Genomic DNA, 18418 nt, shown 5'->3' on the forward strand with positions numbered 1-18418 from the left:
TGTTTTCATTTAGAAAATATTTTTTCTTAAGTGAATTTTTGATATTTTATGACTAACATACATATTTTCATACAGGGTACACAAAGGACATTTCATCAACTTTAATACTGAGTTCTTCAGTAATGAGGACATGATATTAAGAGAGTCTCCCAGAATCTGCACAGTCATCCCCAACTTAACTAGCTTCTCTGTCTTTTTCTAAGAGAAGCAACAGTGGGGTTTTCCTATTGCCATTACAGGTGTGTTTTATTGTTGTGACTCTCCCTCACTTGAAGATTCTGTTTCAGTGTTTGTTTCTTCTTTGACTTCAGGTTGTGCATCAGTCACTGGACCAATCCCCAGCCTTGACTTCTCCATGGGAGTCACAGCGACATTTTGATCAAGAGGAAGAGATCTGGCTCTTAGGAAGTTGAGGAAGGAGACAACCCCTAGAAGAAAAGAAGAACATGAGGTAAGTTTCAACAGACAGATGATCTTTTGACTTTTAAAATTCTTACTCATCTGTTAAACACTCAGTTCAACAATCCTCTTTTCAATGAAGCCAACCCTCCTTTCCCCCAAGAGAATTACATTATCCTTGTGTGCTCCCATTGCACTATAGTATTTCTCATGTGCTTAGGACAATGCCTAAAATTCCTAAAATCAAATGGTGGCTTCTCCTTTCTACTTGATCTTGGGCAGGTTACTCCACTATTCATGTCTCAGTTAGTGGTATAACTAATTCTAGGTTTTTAGGCTCTAAAGTCCATGTTTTCTTCACCATAGTGCACTGTGTGTCAATGCATAAATGTTCAAAGTAGAAAGAAGCAGTAGTTTTATATCCCCCAGATTATACCTCCCTTTCAAAAAGTGATTTCTCCTTCCATCCTTTATGCATAACATAGGGAACTGACTCACCAGCAAAGGTGTATAAGAAATCACTCCACCAATTAAGATAATAGGTCCATAAGAGATCTGACTCCATAATATCCCTAGTATGCCACTGAACTTGTGCCAGAAATAGGATGAGGCAGAAGAGCAAGGAGATAGCTAGACCAAAAGAAAAGATGTCATAACTTATTAGTGCCTTCAATCTGTCTTGACCGCCATCCCCAACTCTTCTCTGGTTTCCAGATAATGCATATATGGAAAGGATCAAAAGGATCGAATCTTGGGGATTGACCAAGTCAAGAGAGAGAAAGGGGCATCTACTTCTTCCCTGGAATAAGCCAGTTAAAGTGTGCTTTAGGGCCTCCCTGGTGGTACAAGGGGTTAAGTCTCAGCACTATGAAGATATTCGCAGCCACGGAAGCACAAGTTTGATCCCCAGCGGAGGGGCGGGGGGGTGACCCACATGGCACAGCAGACCCCTCTTGTCTCATCCGCTGCTCCCCTTAGCAGTGTATTTCAGTCTGCCTGCCTGTTCAGCTCTCCACTCTGTCTCTGGTAAATCCTCTCACCACCATCACCCCCACCTCTGTCCTGTACCCCAGCTCTTGTATGCATAAATAAACAATCTTTTAAAAAATAAAGTGTTCTTTATATAAGATAGGACAGGTACTGGTAGATTGATGCAATACTGAAGAAGCAAAAAAGTGTAAGTAAAAGAGGATGAAAGCCCCACAGAGAAACTGTGTTCCCTTGACAGTTACCATGGTATTACCATGCTAGTATAGGTCTGTACCTGAGATGAAGCTGAGCATGGATACCTTCAAATCCAAGTTGGATGTCATGTTTCCTCGTCTAGGGAGGCAAGAATTGAAGAGCCATCCTAGGCAGATAAGTATGGTGATGACAGAGATGATGAAGAAGGCTCTGGAATATTGGATGTAATCTGGCAAAGAGAGGGAGAAAGGAAAGATTAGTTCATCCACTAGGTGACCTACCTTTAAGAAAATCAGGAAATAAAAAATTAGGTAGTCTTAGAAACATGAGTGAGCACACAAGAAGATGAAGCAGTGTTTGGTATGTGGTATCCAAGGCACACTTCATTAATACTTGGGAATTTCTTTACTATGAAAATAAAACACTCATTATTAAACTAAAGATAACATACAAACAGTTCTGGGTGCATTAGCACATATCTTTGATATCAAACATTTATATTAGAGGTATGGCTGTAAGAACAGGGGAAAAGGAGGGAGGGGAATCAAAATAGAGAAGGGAAGAACACAAGAAACTATGGTGATGGGTCCCTGATGCTGTGGTGGTGGGAGAACTATGAATGCTACACCTGAGGGGAGAAATCAAAAAACTGTACAGAAATGAACAATGATGTAAGAAAAAAAATATAAATAAATTTAATTATAAAAAGAGTAGGGACCTCCCTGGTGGCACAAGAGGCTAATACACAGCACTATGAAGCTACCCACAGCCACTTAGGCAAGAGTTCGAACCTCAGCCATGATGCTGATCCACATGGTGCAGCTGACCTCTCCTGTCTTACCCAGGCTCTCCCTTAGCCATATATCTTGGTAGATCTGACTGTTCTGCTCCCCACTCTGTTTCTGGTGAATCCTCTCACCCCCCACATCTCTGGTCTGTACTCCAGTTCTTGTATGCATAAGTAAATAAATCTTAAAAAAAAAAAGTTAGAAAGAGTTTCTATCATGATTGTACAGATTAAAATTCATGATTCTATCATGATTGCACAGATTAAAATTTTTTCTTGCTCTTAATTCTAACAATAATAGATGTTCAATGGAAGCTCTGAAAAGACTACAAACATTGAAGCAACAGGAAGAAAATTAGCCACAGCCCCACTACTCAGAGGTAACCATTATTAATCTTTTATTTATTTTAGTATTTTCCTATTCTTTGTATATTATGAACATGATGTTGAATTTCACGTGATTTTTTTTCTTAAAGATGACTATAAAATAATATGTTAAAGACCTTCTTTAATGATTTACCCATTATTGGGATTGAAGTTTGTTTCTGTCTCTTCTCTTTCAAACGTATGCGGCATGTGCAGGCCTTTTCAGCCTATGACTACAAAATGAAATCACATTTAAGTTCTACACTATAATGACTTCAAGCCTCAGTTTACAGGGTTGTAAGAATTTAACACCACAAAATCTCTCTTTCAAAATCTCTTTTTCAGAGTCGTTCAAGGCCCTGTTAAGGCCCTCCTTTTGTCTAAGGAGAACTCTGTTGAAGCTTTTTTACTCCACTACCCTTATTGAGGGCCATAGTGCTCTTTCTCCCCGCAACTCTTGGCTTCAGGTCTCTGCTGTCTTTGACTTGCCACTGCAGGTGCATGCTGGTAAGAGAGAAGAGTTGCCATGAGAAACTTTACCTTTTGTTTCCATGTTCCTGACATGGAATAGGTTCTTCCTTTGACTTTACCAGCAATATTTCACTGAAGATTAAGAAATAGAGTAATGTACAATTGCAAGTGGGAGCAGGTTTTATGAAGTACCACTGATCCAACAATATCTTCAATTTCCTGTCTTCCCTGCCTCAGTGTAGCAAGGGATACTGCATCCTCACCACTGGAAAGCCTCTAAGCATTTCCATGCCTGAGAATCTAAGTCCAGTTTCCAAGTAACACAGGGAGAAGTGCCAAGTTTATCCCAGGCTAAGGTCTGACTCCTAAGTTTTACTTTGTTCTCTGGAACATAATCAGTAATTATTATTTCCATCAAGAGAAAACACCCACAGAGGTAAGTCGATCTGTAGATACAGGTTAACTATATTAAAACATAATGGTTGGGCCTCCCTGGTGGTACAAGAAGTTAAGCACAGCATTATGAAGCTATCCACAGCCACTGTAGCATGAGTTCATTCCCCAGCCATGGAGCAGCAGACCTCTCCTACCTCTCCCGCTGCTCCCCTCTGCAGTGTATTTCAGTAGATCTGCCTGTCCTGCTCCCCACTCTGTCTCTGGTGAATCCTCTCAACCCCTGCCCCCACATTTCTGGTCTATACCCCAGTTCTAGTATGCATAAATAAATAAATCTTTAAAAAAATAAACAAAAAACCATGATGACCTAAGAGCAACACATTTTCTGGAGATTGAGTCTTCCAGAACTAGCAGTAAATATAGTCAACCAGAACCGTCAGCTGCATAGCCCAGTGTGATAGACCACTTTATGGTATTTAGCCCTGTTCATAGCCTTGAAAGCTTCCTTCTGGTCCTTCTTATGACAGCTAATAGGACCAAAGATGGAAATCTGACCCTTGTTGGACAGGCTTGATTCTTATGCTTGGAAATTTGGATTTGGGACTGACTAGTGCTAATTTCTTTTTTGCTTGTGCAAACCACAAATATAAAGTTAGGTGAAGATATCACTTTTTGGGCCCTTATATAGTAATAAACAGGAAAAAATAGAGCTGTATACATAAAGCAAAGCATAAACATAGGTAAAATGACAAAGCAACTCTAGAGATACCAAGCTTCATTTTCTTCATTCGAGATCCCAGCCTCTTGTAATCTCCTAAAGTCCAACAAACTTCCTGCCCTTGGGAGTCCATGATAGTCTGAATCCTTATAAATAAGTTCACTCTTTAGCTTATGCTAGCTGGAGTAGGTTCTGATATTTAAAACACAAAAGAACACTAGAACACTATCTAAGATAGCCCGTCCAAATGGGTTACAGTTCTGTCTTTCCTTCTATTGTGAAAGGAAGATTTCACCTTCATGCTTTTTCTTCCTGCCTTCTCTGTTAGCACCTCATCTCCTGAAAGCAACATAAATCAAGTTATGCATAAATCCACAGGTACAGCTAAAGATTTAGGCACATAAGAGTCTGAACCCTCAGAGTAATAAAGTAGATTACTAATAAGCTTACACAACAAGTTATCTAACCAATCTAGTATTTAACTTCATATTCTAAAACAATGCATTTGGATAACTTCATAGTTATTAAAATTTATACAACAAAGCTAAGGTCTGGAAGCTGAATTCAAACCTCTATCACCCATAAGACCAAAATTGATTTCAGCTTTTAAACCACAGTTTTTACAGAGACTTACTCATTAAAGTTTCCAAAACTCTTGGGACTGAAGTTACAAAAGGCTTTTTTTGTACATGTCAGTAAGAAACCTTGGTCCGGACAGAGAAGAGTGCTCATGATACACCCACAAAAATTACAGGTGAGAAAACACATCTAGAGCTTTTCTTAAGAATGTTTCATTGTGGATTTAGGTTTCAAGAATAGCAAGGCAAGCCTCAGTTTACCGACTGAGAAGAGAGGGCTTGCCACTTTCAATTTGGAAAGGAAGAAATCCAAATCATTTCAAAAACTTGGTAAGCTCTTTGCTGATGTTGTCCAAATCATCCAAGTCAGTGATGTTGTCCTTCAGAGTACCATCAGGTGGGATGTGAACACCACCAAGGCCCGAGGGACACAACCCAACCAGAAAGCATTGGCATTTCTCCATGAACTTGTAAACACTTGCCTTTTGGTAACTTGCAATTGGTGGGCGGGATTTCCTTCAACTGTTATGAAAGTAAAACTTTGCCTGAAAGTATTAGAAAGTGAGAAGGGGAGTGTGAAAAGCCTGACCACACCTACAAAAAATAGTTTGGTTAATATTAATGCTCTTCTCTTCTGCAGCTATGGACACCTTGAAGGGAAGCCAAGAGGACCAAGAAGAAAGCAGCAGAGAGGAGAAGAAGCCACATTCAAGCTGAGCACCTGACACTCAGCTGATTCAAGGAAACCTGGTGGTAGGGCTTCCCTCACCACACCCTCAGTCCTCCAGTAAAAGTCAAAGCCAGGAGAGGGAGGCAGTGTTCCCAAGTATATAGCCCTTTTAACTGTGAAGGAGCTAGGTTGAATTGGTGGGAACCGGGAGCATATGTTGATTTTGACAACCCTCATTTTACTAAGAAAGCCAAATCTAACCCTCCACATTGAAGCTAGTGCTTCCCTTCCAGGCATATAAGGCCAAGATAAGATTTCACAGACTCAGAAGAAGTACCCAGAGGAGATAGTTTGGAATTTCAAAAGACCCCAGGTGGAGACCCAGCACCCTGGAGGGGAGACTGCGAAATCTGCCTAGTAGAATTATCTTGACAGCTATGCTCTATCACTTCGAATACTACAAGCCTCAGCAGAATACCAGCAACACCGTATGATAACTAATAAACGATAAGAATTCTTCCCAAATAGTCCACAGAGGATCAACTGATAATTTGGGAGAGGAAACAACTTGAGTAGGAAGGAGAAAGGGTACACTGAGGACACCAAAGAAAAAGGTGGCTATATTTAATTTGATTACCATCCTTCTTGGACTCGGAGAGGTGAAGACCAAAATATCTTGGAGAAAGAAAGATGAAGGGTCAGTGTGGCAGAAAGCTCTGAAACTATGGGGCCTTTAACTTAGTGGCACTCACAAGGTGGCTTGGTTGTGTAGCCCCAGCACAGTTCTTCATGGTTGCATGTGATCCAGAGTCCTGCAAAGAGCTCAAGGCCATTCTTGGTCACCAGGAACTTCACCCAGTCCATTGGAGATGCACAGATCTGCATTAGGAGGCTAAAACCACAGAGGCTGCCACAGAACATTCGGATGTAGATTTGTGTCTCCTCCACAAGCTGTTTCTGCCTCTGGTGTGTCATCGAGTCACTCTGAAGACCTTTAGTTGGGAGGGTAGGCTACAAGGATGAGGGAAATATTGCCTACCCAAAGAGATAACCCCTCATTCCTAGGGTCTCCTACTCTTTCTACCCTGAGTCCCCGTGTAAGTTTGATTTCTGCCTATCTTTCCCAAACTTTTATAAAAACAGAACCCCAAAATATTCAGGATACTCTTTTCTTTTTCTTTGGGACACTGTCTAGGCCCACCCTTAAGCGAGTCCTCTTCCTCCCAACTGACCTACAATTAGGGGCCTCCTCACCCTTTGGTATTGCCGGTACTCCTTATATTTGGGAACATCAGGATTGTAGAAGGTCATGACTAATTGTTCCTTCTTCTCCATCTTGGCAGTCAGTTCTAACTGTCACGGAATTTGTCTCAGCCCCTCCTTACACAGGCTGGCAGAATCAAAAGAGACCGGAACCTGTGGCACAGATTCCGTTTCTATTTCATCTTCCAGGTCTGGTCCAATCAGGAAGAAATCTCACATTTTAACCATGAATGTGTATGAGTGATAACCCCACCCTCCCTTCTCTGAGACTTGCCAGTTAAATTAAATCTGTAAATATCTTGTCAGCTGTTGCTATGTGTCAATTTATTTGTGCTGGATCCTGAAACACACAGATGAACACGACACAATTCTCTAATAGAAAAGTGTAACTCAGATGAAACTAGGACTCAATAGTTTATGGTTATAATTTAAGATTATGTAGATAATCTTCTCTACTTATGAAGCCATTTGAGGGTGCTCAGCCCCTACCACTGTCATGGCTAATGGGAACCACTCATGAAAATGCCAGTATCCTTGGCTCTGGGGGCTACCAGTTGGGTATTCAGATACAAGATATTCAGAAGTGCGATCTATGCAGATGTGAGATCAACATTTCCTGGGCTCTACTGATAGCACAGTTTGTTCTGAGACTTAAAGTCTCCTTTTCAAACTATTCTCTCAAACTGGTCCTAATTTCTCTCCCCATAGGCATCAAAATTAATCCACACTATTCCACAGTGTGAAAGTTGATTCAAATTAATGTCTACATTACCAGCTCTGGTTTTTCTCAAATAAACTTTGTTTCCTAAATTTAGGCTGACTCATAATGCCCTATAGCAGTTTTCTTTTAGTCCACCCTCTCACCACTCATCTCAACCTGTTGAAATCTATTCTCCATTTCAGCTGGTAGGAACAAATGGCAGTAGTAAGGTTATGTCCTTGTTTTAGCACATAGCTCTTCTTCTGTAAAAGTACTATTTGGTTCTGTCTCTCTATACTTAGCATAGTGCCTGGAAAGAATAGCAATGTTGAATGAATGAGTAAGCAATTCATTTTTATATGAAGCAATTAGCAATTTGTTTTTATATGAAATATAGAGTTATATCAAGGATAGAATGGTTAACATTGTCAGAGGCATATTAGGGGAGCTTTGCTATAAGAGGTGATGTATTGGCTGTATTTTAAAGGAATTTGCCTGGTAATCAAGGTGGAAGGACATCTGAGGCAGAGAATGAACTGATGTTTCAGGGCAGGCAGCCGCAAACAATATGATGTTCTTTCTATTAGGAAGCTCCATTGGGAATAAAAATAAAATCTAAGTGTTGAGAGTTGCAGCTATAGACAAAATCTAGATCATAGTCTTTTATGCAGTGTCTTGTAGTTTTATTGTAATACTTCAATAGTTGCAATACCCTATCCTGACTGGTGTGAGTATCAGAAAAACTTTTTCCATCTGCAGCAATGACTTACATAGCATGAAAGATGTATGACTAGAGCACTAGAAACAGGGAGATCTGCATTGTATTATGGTTCTGACATTTACTGTTTTAGGGTATCAGTATCCTGAGTCCAATTTCCACAGAAGAGTGTGTGACAGCTTTTCTACACCAATATGCAATTCTTAGGCATCCACAAAGTTCCAAGAATTCAACTCAATTCTGACATTATCTACCCAAAGAAGCATTAGATTCCATAGGCTAATATTCTTGTTGGTGTTAATTCAATAGCTAAGATATGGAAGAAAATTAAGTGTTTGGTGATAGAAAATTAGATAGGGATACATACAGAGAGAAAATAATATCCTAGTCAGTTATAAAAGATGGAATATTGACATTTGTAGCAAACCAGGAGAAACTTGAGAGCACTATGCAAAAAGAAGTTAGCCAGAAACACAAATAATGGATGACTTCACATCCGTGGGTAATATAAGGAGACAAAGCAGGTGAACTGTCAAAAAGCAAAATAAAAGCAAACTAGTGGATGGCTCTCCCTGGTGGGCAATGGGTAAGGACACAGAACTGCAAGCTAGCTGCAGCCACTTCAAGGCAAGTTTCTCCGCCCCTGTTCCCCAAGTGGTATGGCAGACCTCTCCTGTCTAGCTTCACTGCTCCCCTCAGCAGTGTATTTCAACACATCTGCCTGTTCTGCTCCCCACTCTGTCTCTGATGAATCCTCTCACCACCCTGAACCTCTGGCTTGTACCCCATTTCTGTATGCATAAATAAAATATAAAAAAAAAAGACTAAGGGGACAAATTAAAGATAAATAAACTAGTGGACACTGATAAATGAACTGAAGGTATCAGGGTTTAAAAAGGGTGGGAAATAGTAGAAAGGGTTAAACAGATGTAATGTATGGTGGTAGAAACTTTGGTTTTACTTTTCCCTTACTTTTTAAAAAAATTGAAACACAAAGACTGATGACATAGAAAGTAAAGTTGTAAGAAGGACAGATGACTTCTCATTAAATTTGATGCAAAATATTTAAAGAAATACCAGCTATAAAGTGTTGTTAAAAATCAATCTATAACTTTCTACTCAGAAAAAATACATTAGGTCAAAATGCACTGTGTCAAACAGCTAGTAAGTGGTGTTAAGGAGGATTCAAATTTAAATTTGTTTGAACCCAGATGGTGGTCCTTTAACATGACAACTACAATTTGGTTAAAGGTCACAGAAAGTATGCATATTTACAATAAAAAAAAGACCACCTTTAAATTCAAATGCTGGTTGTAAACCCAGGTTATTATACATGATCATCCAGCCATAAGTCAGAGGTTCCCTAGACCTCCTTTCACAGGTTCTATTAATTTTAGAGCAGCTCACAGAACTCAGGAAACCTGTTTGTGCATTAGATCACCAAGTTATTAAAGGATAAGAATCAATAACCAGATGAAGAAAAACAGGGTGAGCCTCCAAACAATGGAGCGAGTGTCTTTTTGGATCTTGGGACACTGCAATATAGCACATGCAAGTGGTCTGATTTCTCAGCCTGGAAACTCTCCAGAACACTTCTTCTTGGGTTTTTATAGAGGCTTCCTTCCTTAGGCAAGGTTGACTAAACCAATGACCATTGGCTATTGAACTCTAATCTCTAGCCCCTCTTCTCCTCCCTAGAGGTCTGAGAATAGGGCTGGAGGTTCTAATCCTTTAGTGACAGATTGGGTGTCTTAGCAACCAGGCCTCATTAACACAACATAACAATAGTCACCGTTATCATTCATAACACTTAGAACATTCCAAGGCATTTGGGAGCTGGAGCCAAGAAATGTGAATGAAGACCAAATATATATGAGAAATAAACTTGGTTACCTGAGTGATATAAAATAAATTATAATATTACACTTAGTTATATAAACAAACTGTAAACTGTCCTGGGCAACACTTTATAGCTGGTATTTCTCTGCTCTAACAGAAAAGAGAGCAAAGTCATATTCATAGGCTTGAAGTCTGTGAACAGCTATGCAAAATCTGCTGCCTGTGGACAAATTAGTCTTTTTAAACTGTACTAATGACCAAAGAGCCAGTTAAAGAAGAGTCAAGCAATGGGTCCCCAGTTTTTGGCAGTTCCACAGTACATTCTTCAGAAAAGAAGAGATTAAAACCAAGCATTGCCTTTCCCTATGGATAGGTCGAATAAGTCATTTTAGGTCAAAATAACTTAGAACCGGAAGCCCCCCTGTTAAGAATAACAACATTTTTAATGTCTATAACTCATGGTTCCTACTTATATAAACTAAATTCAAATTTGTGATTGTTGGAGCAGTTTTCATAAAGTAAATTCTGTCAGACAGGTTCAAATCCTCACTTTGGCAATCTAATAAACTCTTTGTCTATCATTGAGATTTCGTTTCATTTAACAGTTATAATGATATGTGGCTAGGTTCTGAACTCAGTTTCCTCAACTCTAAAACTGGAATAAATACTATTTCTGCCTCATTGAATTTTTGTGACAAACGAGCTAATGTATATAAAGTCTTAACACAGTGCCTTAGTAAGTACTAACTAGATGCTATCCATTATTGATGGGTGTTGGTATTACTAATATGTATCTATATTGAACAATTGCCATGCGATCAGTAAAACCTGTCTATTATTGTTTTTTAAAATGTCTTTCCAAGTTTGCTTGAATATGACCTTGGCACAGGCCTCCCTGAGTAGCTGCAATACTAATGTTAGTGGAAAGGATGTGTGACTCCTCACCCCTTCACTAGTGGCACTAAATATCCATATTACCATGGAGAAATCAGCGTCATTAACATGGGGTAACAGGTCATTTTGTGAACAGCATGACTGGGTAAATGATGCAACTCTCAAGCATCATGTAGATTCAGGTCTACTTCAACACCTGTATCAAGTAGGATGTTCTGGCCTGCTGGAAACTTGCTCGATCCTGTACTATCAGTGGCAAAGTAAACATTTCTTCATATATGGTGACTGTGTGTATATTGCTGTTTTCCTACTTTACAAAGTACTTTGGGTCCCTGGTCTGTGTGTGCATGTTTACGGAGGCTTCCCAGGAGCCTGTGGGCAGGGGGGATTGTAACTGACCACAGCCTCTGGACAGAGAGTCGTGGACACTGACAGTTACTGTATGGAGCTGCTGTGCAAAGGAGGTTATAAATAAATAAAGTTTATTTATGTTCTCTCCAGAATCCTGAAGCTCTGTTTTTGTATTGAACTGGTTCAATATGATACTAGCTCAAGTTGCTAAAGACTCTGTTTCTGAGAAAACAATTGGATTGGTGTAAATAAATTGGGGGAATAAACCATAGAGAGATCAGCGGTGACAATCTACTATATCAGCATGAGACAATGAGCTTTGGAAGGTCTGTGCACAGATGAGACAAGCCCCATTTCTGGATCACTAAAGACTTCACAACCCTAGTAAATATAAAAAGATCACTCACATGGGATTTGAGAAGAAAAAGGATGGGAAGTAGACAATATACAACATACTATGACTAAAAAATCATTGGATGACAGAGAAACAAATTTGTGTAATACATTTCAAGAACTAGAAAATTATTTTGCAAAAATACAGTTTTCTTTATTTACCACTAAAAATACTGTTTGTACAGATGTCTGTGCAGATCATGCCACAGGTCATGTTGGAAAAACACAAGGTATCTTCAGGGGCTTGCCAGCAAAGCCATCTTTGTTAGAGCTTGATTTTGCCTATGTGGAATTTTTTGGATGCTTGATCTTTATTCAAAATAGTATGAATCTTTGAAGAGCCACTAATTCCTTCCAACTGCTTTATGTGGTTGTAACCTTGCCAGGTCGCTGAGGGAAAGCCGAGAGGATACTCCAGGCCCAGGAGCAATACATATAGATGGGGCCTTTGACTCAAATCTCTAAGGAACACTCTATACGGGTGAGCTAAGCATCACTATGCTGGTGCCACAGGGATGCCTGTTGCCTAGACTACATCATGCCCCAGGTCCCCCTCCTCTGGACACCCTGGCATCCTCTCCCCAGTTTGCTCCCAAGTGAAAGGGGCTCGGGGAATTTTCTGTGTCACTCACATGGGAGACAAATTCTAAAAAGGATAAGCAACACTAAAATTGAGGAAACCCAAGAGAAATACCCAAAAGGCTTTCCAAAGAGCAGTAAGACATTTTTACTGCACTCTTAGGACTAAGAAGTCTCCCCCAATATCAATAAAATTGGAATTTAAGAAATTTGTTTCATAGTAATGTGTCACTAATGTTAAAATTAGTGGGATGTTAAAGGGCCATAAAGCTGAAGGGATCTATGCCTTAGGGTTCTTGGAGGCTGTAAATTGTAAATGGTTATTAGTCAAGAAAGGAAAATAAGATCTAGAAGAGCCAGGAAGGAGAACAATGGGGAAAGGCATGTCAAGAGTAATCTTTCAAGGTAAAATGCAATAGGCAATAATGTAAAGTTAAAAGATTTTCTGTAGAGGACTTGTATGTTTAGTTTAAGGATTCATCAACATTCCAGCTTTCTTTATGGAGGTTTCGGATTCCTGGTTGTGGTTAGCATTAGCATTTACCACCACCCAGTCTCTAGATATGATGGTCTAAAAGTATCAAAGGTGGCCCAAGATAATCTGAGTCCAGAGTAGCCATCACAATAACAGGAGCAGTCAAAAAGTAGAAGAGCTAAAAAGACACTTCTCCAAAGTGGAAATACAGGCACATGAAAAAATATTCAACATCACTTATAACCAAGGAAATATGCAAATCAAAACCACAATGAGATATTACCTCACACCAGTAAGAATGGCCCGTATTTTAAAAAGCAGGCAACAGGGCCCTCCCTGGTGGTACAATGGGTTAAAGCACAGCACTAAGAAGCTATAGGGAGCCACTGAAGCATGAATTTGATCTCCAGCCAGGGAGGTGACCCACATGCGGCAGCGGACCTTTCCTGGCCTGGCCACTGCTCCCCTCAGCAGTGTACTTTCTCAATCAGCCTGTTCTGCTCTCTACTCTGTTTCTGGTGAAGCCTCTCACCACCCCTGCACTTCTGGCCTGTACCCTACCTCTGCATGCATAAATAAATAATTTTTTTTTTTAAAAAAAGAGAAGATAGAGTAATTCCAATTCCAACTGTGCCACTATTAAAAGCAGTTGTTGCTAATAACTATTTTCAACACAGAGAAAGTTATTTCAGAAGGGATTGGCTGAAAACATTTCCTTTAGTGACAGTAATAGAAGTTGGGATTAGCCATTCTCTTACAATGACACCATGTTGTTGGCAAATCATATCTTTTTGAGGACTTGTGTGAATAACTAATAACACAATAATAAATGAGCAATAATAGGAAGAAACCAATTAGCCTCTCATTTCTCTGCCTGGAAAAAGATTGTTTTCCAACATGGGAAATAGAATTCCCTTCCTGTGCCTCAGCATACTTTCAGATAGGACCTGAAAGGTAATCTCCAAGACTCCACATCTAAGTAGCCAGACCTGAAAGGGCAGACCCACTTGCTGCCCTCAAGAAACCCACCAGAATGTAATCATCATCATTGGATTTCTACAGAGACAGGACACAATTCTTGTTGCATTTTGCATGTTACAAAGTGTTAACAGCAACAATTCAATAAACTTTAAGGAAAACTCTATATAAAATATTCCATTAGATCTTACGGGTTTGCAAAAATGGGTAAAAAGTGGTCCAGGCCCTCTTAGAGCTTCATATCCAGTGGGGTTCTTGGATATAGGCATAAATATTCAGAACACAGATTTGATTGTGCTAAGTGCTGATACTCTGACTGGGGAGATGAGAAGAATATTGATTTCACAGAGCAATGAAGTAAGATCTCCAAAGGCACAGACAGGCACAAATCAGAGGGTCTGGGCCTAGAAAGTCTGGGGACATTTCGAGACTTATGTAACAAGGAGTTATGGGGGAATAGAGAATATAGGGGAGTGGAAGTGATGATAAGCTGGGAGGAAAGCAGACTCTCAGAAAGGAGAGCTGAAAAGTGATGAAGAGGGGGGGAGATGGGAAAATGTGAGGACTTAAGGGAGGCATTAGGAGTTGAGAGATGGGAAAGCCATCCAGGAAGAAAAGAGAAAGGGAAATCTTTTGTTTTTCCTCCAAACCCATGCTCAATATGCCATCTTTTCCCACCCCTTGGATCCATTCCTGCCTGTTGGCTTTGGAAGTCAACTTAAAAGTCACCTCCTCTGACCCCTCCTTGGTGGCACAGCAGGTTAAAGCACAGCACTAAGAAGCTAAAGACACTGCAGTATGAATTCAATTCCTGCCCTGCAAGCGATCCACATGGTGGGGCAGACCTCTTTTGACCCACCCAATGCTCCCCTCACAGTCTGCCTGTTCTGCTCCCCACTCTGTCTCTGGTGAATCCTCTCATAGCCACTGCACCTCTGGCCTGTACCCCAGTTTTGTACGCATAAATAAATAATCTATAAAAAAAGAAAAGTCACTTCCTCAAAAGACATCCTCAGGCAAAATTTGCCATTCTTTCCTGCTTCTACAGTGATGTCTCTATTTTATGAACCAAAAATATGGCCACAGCCTGTGATTTTTTTCCTGATATGTAAACAATTTTTTTAAGAAGCTATAGATGTGGAAATTAGATGTCTTATTCATTTAACAAACATGGTACAAAGGAACACAGAAAACAACTGAATATCACATACTTGCCCCCCAAAGTTCAAGCAATACCTTACTACTTGCAGCGAGGGCATATTCATTCTAGTGGAGTTTTGACTGAAGGGAGAGAGTGGAGCAGTTACTAGGGTATTTGTTAGCAACCAACAAGGGAAGAATCCACCGTAGAGGGAGGAAATCGGGACGGCTCCAACTTGCTCGGAATTACACATCCTGTTCGCAGCCCTGAGCAAAAGTAAATCACGACATTGTGCTCTTATGAAGTCTCTCACTAGCAAAGTACCCAATTCCCTCCCCTTTCCACCACACAGAACAACGTACAGCGACCCGCGGCGCCGTTGACCTTCCAGCACGCCTGGCCATTCTTTCCGCGATAGAGATTCAAAGTAAGAGTCCCCAGTCTGGGAAAATCTGGGAAACTTTCTTCCCCGGCTCGCCAGCTCGTCTGCCCCACTGATGCTTCCGCAATCTGGGGTCCTTACAGATCGGGGGCCTGACTTCTGAGGTGGCACATTAATTACCGCGCCCCTAGATCCCTGAGCCGCCTGCACCCGAGCCACCTCGAAGCCTCGCGGGATCTGAGGCACGCAACAAGAGCTCCCCCACCAAGCGCCCAGGGGTAAGGGGCTGGTCCTCTGCGGTGGCCGTCAGAGAGCCGCCTCAAGTCACGTGACACATCGATTGTCACGTGGTCGTCCATCACCTGACCAGGGTCTCACGTGGCCCAGCCGGCTGGCAGCGAGGAGACCGGCTGGCCATGGCAACCTCCACGCTTTGGTTTTCGCTGCTGCTGGCGGCAGCGATCACTGGGCGAGCCACGGCTCTCTGGCCTTGGCCCCAGTACATCCAAACCACCAGCTATCACTACACCATTTCCCCAAACAACTTTCAGTTCTTATACCACGATCAGTCGGCCGCGCAGGTGGGCTGCTCAGTCCTTGACGAAGCCTTCCGACGCTACCGAGTTCTGCTCTTTGGTACCAGGAATTGGCACCATTTCCCACATGGTGAGTAAGACCTGCCCCGCTTCGTTCCAGGCTTCTCAGAAAACCTGCCTTGGGGCAGCGCCTCCTGGTCTCCTGCGACGCCCGTCTTTGAGATTTTGTCAGCTCTTCTCACACAACTCTAGTCTGCACTTCCTCCTGCCGCTCTTACCCGCTGTCTTCTTAGCCTCCTCCAAGTTTAGACCCCCATCGCCAACCACTTCATTGATTTACGTTTGGGAGCAGGATTTTAACCCTGCCCATAGCTTACATTTTCACCAAAAATTCCAGCCATAGGATCACAGTTCAGTTACTGAAAATGCCTTTCATCTGTGGTGATCCCTCTGCCCACGTTCAGATGTCACAGTTAGTTCTAGTTAGTCTGTGACCAGGACTGTGTAGAGGAGACTAGAGCTGTTGGCACCCAAAATTGCTAAGAAAAAACATGAGAAATGTATTGACATATGCAAGTGACATAGAAGTGTCGGACACATAGCATATTCAAAAAATGTTTAAACTGTGAGAGAAGTCATAAAACTTTCCTTCGGGAAAGAAATGAGTATTGAGCAACTTCTTAAAGTGAGGTGGTGAATATACCCAGTTACACTGAAACTCAAACAGGTGGGCTGGTGTGTGTGATGAGTTTGGCAAAGAGAGGTTGAAATGAAGTATCAGGAGTGCTTTGGATATTGGTTTCAACTAAATTAGAAACTGGCAATTTTCTTTAAGGCAACTGCTGAAAAATTGTGTTTGAGATTGTCATTTCACAGCAAATGGATGAGTAGAGTCAGTGACACAAAGGAGTAAAATTTTATGTTATAAGCTTAAAATTAGAGTTTTCTTGAAAATCTGGAATGTATACTTCTGGTCATAATCTATGTGTTTATGGGGAAGCCATATTTGGTTGGGCCATATGGTAATATTTTGTGTGATGGTTCAGGTGTGCTTAAATAATTTTCACAAAATGTTCTCATTTGATACATAAATTTATAATTAGAGAGTGAAACGATGTAGGGAAAGAAATAGTCTCAGCATGAAGATTGTTCTTAACTGGTAAGATGCAGTAGGCTGGAAGGATGAAAGATCTGTTATTATGTATATTGTAGATCACATATTTTTATGATAATAGAATGCCTTATCAGAACAAGAACATGTTTACTTTGATTATAGGACAGTTAAGGCCTGACTTGTGCAAAGACAATATACCTGCCACCTAACTCATATGTGCCTGTTCCAGTGCTGGGCATTATGGTGGTTAAAATCTAGGCCCAAATTTTGCAGTCCAGTTGGGAAAATGTGAAGCTGAAAGACACAGTGATTATAAAATGCTCAGAAGATAATTAAAATGTTTACTACTATTGTATAAATTAGAAAAATTCCTTTTCTTGTAAATTAAGCCTTTTACTCTGTAGTAAAAGGACTACAGTTTAATCAAGCTAATAGAAGTAGAAGAGGTTATGCCCCTTATTAAAGAGATTTACAGACAAGAAACTAAAGACATTTGTTTCAGTTTATTACTGTCTTGTGAATGAATTTGCTTTATTGGTTAGGGTTCTTGTCGGTTAGGGTTCTTGTCCATTGAGATGTAGTGAAAATGGGTTTGGATGAACATTACCAAAGATGTGCATACAAATAACTTCCTTCCCTATTGCTTTTACCTATATAACCTTCTTTTTGGAATGTAGTTTCCTGGACTTTCAATGACTTGAGCCTAGTTCAAGTCTGATTTCCTTGAGCTATCAATGCTGCCCTTGTCTTGGCTGTTCAGCTTGAAGATCGTATGTAATGGAGGACTCATGGTCTGCAACATGATCAAAGAATATTAATTAGTTGCTTATTTAATCATGTGGCCTTAGGTGCACTGCCTAATTTTCAAACAACTGATGCTTTAAAAAAAATAAACCTGCATTTCAGTCTTTTATGATGAGAAAGAGAAGAGTGATGATTGTCTTTACCTTCTTTGGAGGAAACTTGTTGATTTTAAAGAAGAAAGAACGTGCATAGATCAGATAATGACCAGGCATATGGTAAGAGAAATCAGCTGTTGGGAATTGATTTTTAAGAAGGCAGGAGATAAACTGAAATTCACCTCCTAATTAAAAAAGGAAATAGGCACTTCCTGGTGGCATAGCACTGCAAGCTAGCCACCGTGCTTGGTTGCGAGTTCAATCCCTGCCCTGGAGGTGATCCACATGGCACAGCAGACCTCCCCTGTCTTCCTGGCTGCTCCCCTCAGCAGTGTACTTTATCAGTCTGCCTGTCCTGCTTCCCACTCTGTTTCTGGTGAATCCTCTCACTGCCCCTAAACTTCTGGTCTGTACCCCAGTACTATATGCAGAAATCATAAATCTTAAAAAAAAAAAATTCGGCCCATCCTGGTGGCACAATGGGTTAAGAGGCAGCACTGCAAGCTAGCTGCAGCCACCTCAGTGCAAGATTGACCTCCAGCCGTGGAGGTGACCCACATGGTGCAGCAGACTCTCCTGACCCGCC

General features: G+C 40.9%; 2 protein-coding genes across 5 annotated transcripts in view; one reads left to right on the forward strand and one right to left on the reverse strand.

Annotated features, from left to right (window-relative positions):
- Nucleotides 1-12: 12 nt before the first annotated feature.
- Nucleotides 13-15606, reverse strand: TMEM202 (transmembrane protein 202). 4 transcript variants are annotated; one of them, XM_004687500.2, is made up of 5 exons: nucleotides 6825-6905; nucleotides 6323-6581; nucleotides 1664-1813; nucleotides 898-1029; nucleotides 13-428 (listed from the first exon to the last, which is right to left on the reverse strand). In XM_004687500.2, exons 1-5 carry the CDS (start codon nucleotides 6903-6905, stop codon nucleotides 247-249), a joined length of 804 nt encoding a protein of 267 aa, XP_004687557.1. In that variant the 3' UTR covers nucleotides 13-246. The 4 variants fall into 4 exon arrangements, 1 of the variants encoding a protein (XP_004687557.1); XR_001145737.1 differs by lacking the exons at nucleotides 898-1029; nucleotides 6323-6581; nucleotides 6825-6905 and adding exons at nucleotides 14997-15167; nucleotides 15264-15606 and having other exon boundaries at nucleotides 348-428; nucleotides 1689-1813; XR_001145736.1 differs by lacking the exons at nucleotides 898-1029; nucleotides 6323-6581; nucleotides 6825-6905 and adding an exon at nucleotides 15264-15606 and having other exon boundaries at nucleotides 348-428; nucleotides 1689-1813.
- A 10-nt stretch (nucleotides 15607-15616) lies between these two features.
- Nucleotides 15617-18418, forward strand: part of HEXA (hexosaminidase A (alpha polypeptide)) — a 25008-nt gene continuing 22206 nt past the window's right edge. The window contains exon 1 of the mRNA XM_004687501.2: nucleotides 15617-15949. Coding sequence (XP_004687558.1) covers nucleotides 15700-15949 — 250 coding nt within the window. The 5' untranslated portion in view covers nucleotides 15617-15699. The remainder of the gene's footprint in view (nucleotides 15950-18418) is intronic.

Source organism: Condylura cristata, unplaced genomic scaffold (assembly GCF_000260355.1).
Source record: "Condylura cristata isolate star-nosed mole 26May11 unplaced genomic scaffold, ConCri1.0 scaffold00023, whole genome shotgun sequence".
NCBI classification, from domain to species: domain Eukaryota; kingdom Metazoa; phylum Chordata; class Mammalia; order Eulipotyphla; family Talpidae; genus Condylura; species Condylura cristata.